Here is a 9,277-nt window from a genome sequence, read left to right on the forward strand (position 1 = left end):
GCGGGTCGAGGCTGCGGTGGCTGGGAGCGGCCACTGCACTCCAGTCTGGACGACAGAGTGAGACTCCAACTCAAAATAAAATAAAATAAAATAAAACTCAGTCCTCGCCCCTCTCACCCGCTCCCGCCCCTCGCCCTCCTCCCTTTACTTCCAGCCCACTCCTGTCCATTCTAAGAAAACAGGAGAATCAGAAGCCTGTGAAGCCTTGCCCTTCTCCTCCTTCTCTGCAGATGTCCCTCTGGGAGTCAAACAAAACAGGACGTGCAAAGGGTTGTCACTGATGCCATATCCGCAGGGCCCCCAGAACCAGGTCCCCTGCACGTGGCTTCTCTGTTGCAGAAATTGCCGGTCAAGACCCCGACCCACCTCGCTCAGCTGCAGCAGCCCTGGAGCCGGCTCAGCTCCACCCCCACAGCCACTTCCCTGAGGCAGGACGCCTACTTTTTTGATCCCAAGGTACCAATCTTTGGAATTTCTGTTCACATCCACTAAGGGCCACTTTTACTCTTTTTGGGAATCAGACTGTCCTTGATGGCTTCAGAATCTTTTCTCTGTCTCCAACCTTAGACCCTACCAAATCCAAAGGCAAAGCCTGATGTGTCTTCTGTGGGAAGTTAGAATCTTGGGTTTGGCCCAGGCAGTTGTCTGGAGCAAATCATTTTACCAGCCATCACCTTTTGATGAAAACCAGGGTTGATTAAAAATAAGAATGAGGTCAAGTTCATGACGCCCAAGTCAGGGACAGTATGCCCATGTCTCCAGTGAGAGCTCACCACTCCCTAGACCTACCTGTAGGGAAGACAGTTCCCCACCAGCAAGAGTGAAGTCATCCCGCGCCTCACTGGAGAGAGAGAGCTGGTGGGTCTTGGGCCATCAGGGCTTCACTGTGCTCCCAGGGAACCAGAGCCCAACTGACCTGCCTGTGTGAGGCCGTGAGCTAACCTGGAGGAACTGGCTTCTGTAGATCCCGAAGGATGACCTGGACTTCCGCTTGGCCACCTTGTACGACCACCACACTGGGGCATTCAAGAGCAAAAGTGAGGTACTGCTGCACCAAGAGACTGCCCAGAACGCCCCGAGGTAAGTGGTCAGGGCCTCCCACCCAACAATGCTGCCACCTAGCTATGGAAGGTGACATATCACCTGGGAAATAACAGCCAGCAGGTACTCGGTAAAAATGTTTTTGGTTTTTTTTCCGTTGTGCTTTTTTTTTCTCATAAAGATGTGGGGTACAATTCAGGGTTAGGTGTACAAACGTTGATTATACAGGTAGCCTTGTTGATGAGGTGTGCCCCTCCCTCTCCTAGCAGTTTCCCTCAACTGCCAATTCCACCCCGCTCCTCTGAGTTTCCCACTACTGCCAATCCCTTTCTTATAGGATTATAATTGCTCAAGGTCCGCTTATGAGTGAGAACATATGGTGCTCTGTTCTTTGTTTCTGTGATAGATCACTGAGTAGGATCGACTCCAAAACCATCCAAGTTGCCATGAAATCCATGTTTGTCTTTCTTTATGGCTGCATAATATTCCATTGTGTGTATGTACCACATTTTTTTTATCCAGTCCAGCTTCGATAGGCAACATGGTTGGTTCCATGTTTCTTATTGTGAATAGAGCTGCAACAAACATACGTGTGCAGGTATCTTTTTTGTAGAATGATATGAGTTCCTCCAGGTATATTCCCAATAGGGGAATTGCTGGGTTATATGGAAGGTCCATTTCTAGTTCTTTCAGAAATCGCCACACTGTCTTCCAGAGAGGTTGCACTACTTTGCATTCCCACCAGCAGTGTAGAAGCGTTCCTTTTTCTCCGCATCCTCGCCAGCATCTGTTGTCTGTTTTATTAATGATGACCATTCTTACTGGGGTTAGGTGAAATATCTGTATTCTTAATTTTGCATCTATAATGTGATCTCTGTGTTTTTACTGTCCAAAACGAACCGAACCCCCCCCCAAAATTGTGCTCATCTATACAAACACACAGACTTTGTGTTGACTGAGGGTAGAAGGACCTTCCCCCGCTTGACCTCTGAGGTCACACGCAGCCACCTTGCCCTTCTCTCACTTGACCTCACTCTCCCGTCTTTCCCACACCATCTTCTAGAATCACTAGGATCCAACTTCCTGAAGAACCTTCAGCTCCTTCCCTTCCACCCTCCATTTCTGGGGCTAACATCATACAGTGGATCAACCCCAAAAAGGAGTCCGTCCACAGCACCCAGGGATCCATAGGTAAGGGCTGGAAACTGGGGGGCAGATGAGGTGGTGCAGGGTTCTAAGTGGACCCTGGAATCAGGGATCGGAGGTGGCTGGCTAGTTGGAAATTCAGGGACTTCTGAGTCTTGGAAAACAGTGGCTAAGCTGGCACACGGCAGATTAATACCAGGGGACACGCTGACTGCAGAACCAGAACATGCATTTTTCAGAGCCTCTTAGCCTTAGGTTTGGGGCAGGCACCGGGCAGAGACCTGGAAGTGCAGACCAAGAATGGCCTCCTGCCGGTCCACATGCCGGTTTCCCCACCGTTGCAAGAGCCTTCTGCGTTGTACCGAGTGTGCGGGTGACGAAGGGGCCCAGGAAAAGGCAAAGGATCTGAAACTCACAGTCCACTCCCTCTTCTTCCTCCAGTGTCCCCTCACACCGCAGCCACCAACAGAGGCTACTCCCGAAAGAACGACGGCGGCTTCTTCTCCACCTAGTGATGACAGGCCCCTGGACTAATGAGTGTAGACCCACCTGCCGCCACCTCCATTAAACAGATTTGTGTGTGATGAAGCTTGAGTGCCTGTTCCCTATGGGCTACTAGTTACCATGTGACTACTCTTCAACTAGATGAGAGAAATCTCACCTCTAGTTTTAGAAACTAGTCCTGTTGGGTAGATTTGCACGTTGGAAAGTCATCTCGCCAAGAAGACAGATTTAGGACAGAGCAGCCGTTCGGGGCAGGAAAGGACACGGGTACTTACTGAAGTCACTGGACCCACACAGAGCCACCCGCTTGTTCCTTGAAAACTGTGACATACCCAGGTACTGAGCCAAGGGTTGAGGAAGTAAGAAGGGACCCAGCCCATTCTCGGGAGGCTGACACTGTCATTTGAACAGCTGTAAGGGACATCACTGTGTATGCTAAGGTCACACTTGAGACCTCTGTGGCTAGTCATCGGCAGGGCTTCCTGGCCCTTGAGGCCCGACTCCTGACTGTCATTCATCTCCACCTCCACGACAGTCTCCCTGCCTGGGAGTCAGCTCTTTTTGTGTCACTCTGTGCTGATATAGAAAGCCCTGATTCTTAGAAATATGGTTCCGGTATCTTGTGAGTGGATTTAATGAAACCTAAAAATTGAGGCATTAATGTGGTTTCTAAAATTATAAGTCACACAGGGCACGGTGGCTCATGTCTGTAATCTCAGAAATTGGAGAAGCCAAGGTGAGAGGATTGCCTGAGTTCAGGAGTTTGAGACCAGCCTGGTCTGGTCATCTTTACAACAAATCAAAAAATTATCCAGGTGTGGTGGTTTGTGCCCGTGTGGTGTGTCCCAGCCGCTTAGACGGCTGAGGCGGAAGGATCACCTGAGCCCAGCAGGTCAAGAATGTGGTAACTGTCTAGATCTATGTCACTGCACTCCAGCCTTGGTGACAGAATAAGACTCCAACTCAAAAAATAAAATAAACTTACAAGTCAGCCAGATGCAGCGGCTCACATCTGTAATCCCAGCACTGGAGGCCAAGACGGGAACTACTTGAGCCCAGGAGTTCAAGACTAGCCTGCGCAACATAGCAAAACCTCGTCTCTACAAAAAAATAAAAATAAATAAACCAGGCGTGGTGGCATGTGCCTGTAGTCAGCTACCTGGGAGGCTGAAATGAAAGGATCATCTGAGCCCAGGAGGTTGAAGCTGTGTTGAGCTGTGAGCATGCCACTGCACTCCAGCCTGGCTGATAGAGACCCTGACTCAAGAAAAAAAAAATTACACGTCACCTACAGGGACCTGCTATGTCATTTAAAAAGACTGGACAAGAATGGTCGACCTTTTAGAAGACTGCACACTAAATTTCCATTTCTAATTAAGCTTCACAACATATACATTATTGAGTAATTCATATATGAAAGGGCTTCTTTCAGGTACTCAGACGCAGGGTCCTTAAACCAAACTGTCACAGTCCCTTTTCCCTGGGACCCTCCAACCTATTCAGATAGAATCTGCCTAAAGTTTCAGTTCTCATTATTCAGAGCAGATGAAGGGGCACAGAGGGGTGACTCCCTGGATAATCACCTCATGCAGGTTGAGACATGGAACACCAAAAAATACATCTGCTTTAAAAAATATCGATTCCACCTATAATCCCAGCACTTTGGGAGGTGAAAGTCAAAGGATTGCTTGAGCCAGGGGTTCGAGACCAGCCCTGGTAACTTGGCGAGACCTCACCTCTCCAATAAATCAAAAAATTAGCTGGGAGTGGTGGCACACGCCAGTAGTTCCGGCTACCTGGGAGATTGAGGCAGAAGGATCACCTGAGCCCAGCGGGTTGAGGCTGTGGTGGCCATGAGCGTGCCATTGCACTCCAGCCTGGGCGACAGAGTGAGACTCCAACTCAAAATCAATCAATCAATCAATCAATACCTAGACCTTCCTACTTGTTCTAATTCAAAAAATCCCACGTAGGCCCCTAGAATCGGCATTTCTTTCTTTTTCTTTTTTTTTTTTTGAGTTTGAGCCTCACTGTCACCCAGACTGGAGGGCAGTGGCCGCTCCCGGCCACCGCAGCCTCAACCTGCTGGGCTCCGGCGATCCTTCCGCCTCAGCCTTCCAAGTAGCTGGAACTACGGTGTGCGCTACCACACCCAGCTAGTTTTTTACTTATTGTAGAGATGAGGTCTCGCCTGCCCAGGCGGGTCTTGAACCTGCGGGCTCAGGCAATCCACTCACCTCAGCCTCCCAAAGATGCGGGATTACAGACTGAGCCACCGAGCCCGGCCCAAAATTGGCATTTCTACAAGCTCTTCATGTTCTCGTAATGGACACGTATGAGTGGGGACCCAAAAGACCCCAAATTATTTTTAGGAGAGTGGGTTAGTGTTCTAGGAACCCATCAGCATCAGTGTACCAACTAGTGTTGTTGTGAGAGGCTGCATTCAGCTTCAGTGAATTTTTCTTTTTTTTTTTTGACCGAGTCTCACTCTGCCACCCAGGTTGGAGTGCAGTGGCACATTCACGACCACCACAGCCTGGACCTGCTGGGCTCAGGCGATCCTTCCGCCTCAGTCTTCCAAACTGAACTACAGGCGTGTGCCACCATCCAGCTAATTTTTCTTGATTTACTGCAGAGACGACGACTCGCCATGTTGCTCAGGCTGGTCTCAAACCCCTCAGCTCAGGCAATCCTCTTGCCTTCGCCTCCTAAAGTGCTGGGATTACAGGCGTGAGCCACCACACCAGTGTTTTTTGAGATTCTTTCAATGTGTTTGCCCATTTCATGATGGGTGATTTACAGGCCCATCTGCCCGCACTGAGTTGTTCAGCAGTTTTTGACCAAAATCCACATGATCCCCACGCCCCACCCCCCATAGTCACTGGATCTTGCCCTTTGCACTTCTGTTGCCCCGGATTAAAAACATCAAGAGCCTGGCTCAACCTGTAATCCCGCACCTTTGGAAGGCTGAGGTGAGTGGATTGCCTGAGCCCGTGGGTTCGAGATTCGCCTGGGCAACTTGGCGAGACCTCATCTCTACAATAAATCAAAAAACTAGCCAGGCGTGGTAGCGCGCGCCTGTAGTTCCAGCTACTTGGAAGGCTGAGGCGGAAGGATGGCCGGAGCCCAGCAGCTCGTCACTGCACTCCAGCCTGGGTGACGGAGTGAGACTCTGACGCCAAAACAAAACAAAACAAAACAAAACCTCAAAGGGAAACGTTTTGCCGATGTGGAAGAGGTAGGCACCAATATGGGTGAGTTCAAAAACTGTTTTGAGCAGTGGAAAAAGCATCTGGAGAGATGTATTGCATCACACGGAGAGTCCTTGGAAGGTGACTGGAGCTAAAACATGTTAAGAATTCACAATTTTTTGAGCCAGGCTCGGTGGCTCGGCCTGTAATCCCAGCACTTTGGGAGTCCGCGGGTTCGAGACCCGCCTGGGCAACTTGATGAGACCTCATCTCTACAATAAATCAAAAAAATCAGCCGGGCGTGATAGCGCATGCCTGTAATTCCGGCTACTCGGAAGGCTGAGGCGGAAGGATCGCCGGAGCCCAGCGGGTCGAGGCTGCGGTGGCCGGGAGCGGCCACTGCACTCCAGACTGGGCGACAGAGTGAGACTCCAACTCCAAAAAAAAAAAAAAAAAATTCACAATTTTTTATAGGTAAGTTGCGGGTTTTTGGGTCCTCGTATACAGCCACCCACACACACACATACGGACACGCACCTCTGGTCTCTACACCCCGTGGTGGCAGACGCTACGGAGCCCTGGGGGCACCAGTGTCGGTGCAAGGATCACCCAGACAAGCCATGCCTAAAGCAAAAGAGGGAGGGAGGGAAGAGAAAGGGAGGCAGCTGCGAACGGCCTCCGTCCTCCAGCTCCAGGAGGAATGACGGCCCGTTCTCCCCCTCGGTCGCCCGCTGCTTCCCACCCGCGGTTGACTCGCGCGGCGGGTCGCCCCCCGGCGGCCCCAAGGCCAGGCTCAGATCAGAATCGCCTCGATAATCAGCGGCCCGGGACGAGCCCGGCCTCGTCTATCTGATCAACTCATCACTTCCGAGCGCCGGCCCCGGGGGACCAGCCTCGGGACCCCGGGGACCCCGGCGATGCCGCCGCCCGAGAGGCCTCGCTGCACAGCGCCCCGGGGAAGGGGCTTCGCAGGAGGGCAGCTTTTCACGCCAGGTCGGCCCGGCGGGGCTGGGGTCACGACCCGATCAAATAAGATCAAGGTGTAGGCGGGGGGAGGGGCGCGGGGCGGACGCACGCACTCACCTCGCACGCCCCACGCGCGCACTCACACTCGCGCACACCACACTCGGCCCTCACGCGCCACGCGGCACCTCACACACCGCCTCGCACCCGGCCGCTCTCCCTCCCGCTAAGCGCCGGAAGTCCGCGCCCTCTTTTAAGTCTTCCGTCCCCCCCACCCTGTCTCCCGCGCCTCCGAGGATTCTGGGAAGAACCACAGAGCGCAGGCGGGCGACTCTCGCACCTGCTTCCGGAGTGCGCGCGCTGCCCCCGCGCGGCGCGGAGGGGAACCCAGGTCCTGGGACGGGCGGACTCAATTTCCACCACACAGAAGCGTGGTTGCCTTTTGATCTTTATATAGCTATATATTTATATTCATAGTTATAGTTATTTTCTTTGATCTTGACTTTATTTTTATCTTAATTTTTTTTTTTTGAGTTGGAGTCTCACTCTGTTGCCCAGGCTGAAGTGTAGTGGCACACTCACAGCCACCGCAGCCTCAACCTGCTGGGCTCAGGTGACCCTTCCACTATAGCTGGACCCACAAGCAAGAGCCACCGCGCCCAGCTAATTTTTTGACTTTGATTTTTTGATTTATTGTAAAGATGAGGTCTCACCATGTTGCTCAGGTTGGCATCGAACCCCATGAGCTCAGGCAATCCTCTCACCTCCACCTCCTGAAGTGCTGGAATTACAAGCTTGACCCACCACATCCGGCTCTTAAATTTTTAAATACACAGTTTCTGGATAGAGATAATTCAACTTCAGGTATTTATAGGTGATTGACTTATTGTCCACGAAGACAGCAATTCCTGGTCATTACCAAGGTTAGCAGTGGCTTCCCCAGTGGTTAGGTCTGTCTCCTAGGGGAGAAGGCAAACATTTTACCAAAGGGGAAGGTGAGGGATACAGTATTTAAGTTCAAGGATTGGCAGTCAGGATGTCTGTGGCGTGGGTAAAGGTAAGGACGGCATACCCTTGGGCTGCCCAGAACGTGATGCTGGGGCAGCTGTACTGCTGAACCTTCATTTATGCTCATGTTCATTGAGACATATCTTTCATGCTCCAAAATGAGTAGAGTGAAAAATAACCGTGGTCATATAGATAGAATTAGCTTCTCACATTACTATGCACAATTTCAATGTCTCAGCTCCTTCTTTCTTCTTCAGTGAAATAGATGTGTGTGGGGAGAAGAGGATAAAATCAGAAAAATTTTGGAGATTAGTAGAAGATAATTTCTGAAGTTGTAATTTGTACTTGTGCCAGCCCACCAGGCACTTGGAATAAACAAGGGGAAAAGTACCCATTGTACATGCCAGAATCCCATTGGCTCAAAGATTTTAGGTGCCTGACTGTTTAACCTCATTTGAATGAAGAGCTTTATGACTGGTAATAGCAGCTGATACTTGTGTTTTAATAGTAGTGGTCAGTAAAATGTTTTGAGGGGTGCCATCTACCTGATTTAATATACCTGAAGATTTCTTCATTCATATATATGACTATCTTGTCCACATATATATGTAAACACTATATATATATGTATGCTGTGGGTTCAGTATTAAACAAAGTTCAATCAATTCAGTATGTGACAAATCAAATGGACAAAGATCGTAGGGAAAGTTTATTTTCAAGGATTTGTGCAGACAATGGTGAATAAAAAATTGTATTCAACTATAAAAAGTAGCTGACTTAATTTGACCCTGGCACACAGGGTTTCTGGTGACGCCAGTTTGAATTGGAGCCAATATTGCTGTCCCCATTCCTCCACCCCTAGAAGACTCCTCCAGAGGAATAACATCCCGTAATTTAAAAAATTTTTATGACATCTCAACCAAAGCAATGAGTTAAACAAGATTCTGCTTATCTGCTTACATAAAGTCAAGAAAGGAAATAAGCTATGCATTTGTTTCTTGCTGTAAATGACCTTCACTTTGTGCACTTTTTGGTACATTCTGGTTTGAAAACATCTCAAGATATAACAACTCAGGAGTTTAGGTCAAGCTGACCCAACCAGGAGGCTGTAAAAATGGGTTTGAACTAGAACTGTGGAATGGAACTAGTTTAAAATGTGAAGCAGCTCCAAGCACCAAGCTTAGAGACCTCAGCCCTGGTAGATACAAGTCATTAAAGCTACAAAGTAACAAGTGCAAAACAAAGCTGAACCTGCTTCCCAGGAGTGACATTTGCCAACAGATCCTAAACCTATACCCACAGGTGTAACTCCTTCCTGTTCCACCAGGTTTCCTGTCTTTTAGGCGAAAGGGCCTCAGACATGACAATGAAAAGCATTGGAATTTACCCTGTGGACCAATTCCTGAAGCGGTAACTGCTGACAC

The 9,277-nt window shown here is 49.7% G+C and overlaps 1 protein-coding gene across 1 annotated transcript in view; it reads left to right on the forward strand.

The window, feature by feature from the left end:
- The window catches only part of CUNH1orf194 (chromosome unknown C1orf194 homolog), a 3,715-nt gene extending 940 nt beyond the window's left edge, over positions 1 to 2,775 (forward strand). Inside the window, exons 2-5 of the mRNA XM_021714184.1 lie at positions 231 to 456; positions 965 to 1,080; positions 2,105 to 2,232; positions 2,629 to 2,775. Coding sequence (XP_021569859.1) covers positions 231 to 456; positions 965 to 1,080; positions 2,105 to 2,232; positions 2,629 to 2,699 — 541 coding nt within the window. The 3' untranslated portion in view covers positions 2,700 to 2,775. The remainder of the gene's footprint in view (positions 1 to 230; positions 457 to 964; positions 1,081 to 2,104; positions 2,233 to 2,628) is intronic.
- Positions 2,776 to 9,277: the final 6,502 nt, after the last annotated feature.

The sequence above is a fragment of the Carlito syrichta genome, unplaced genomic scaffold, assembly GCF_000164805.1.
Source record: "Carlito syrichta isolate Samal-C Ts95f unplaced genomic scaffold, Tarsius_syrichta-2.0.1 Scaffold94802, whole genome shotgun sequence".
Classification (NCBI taxonomy): Eukaryota; Metazoa; Chordata; class Mammalia; order Primates; family Tarsiidae; genus Carlito; species Carlito syrichta.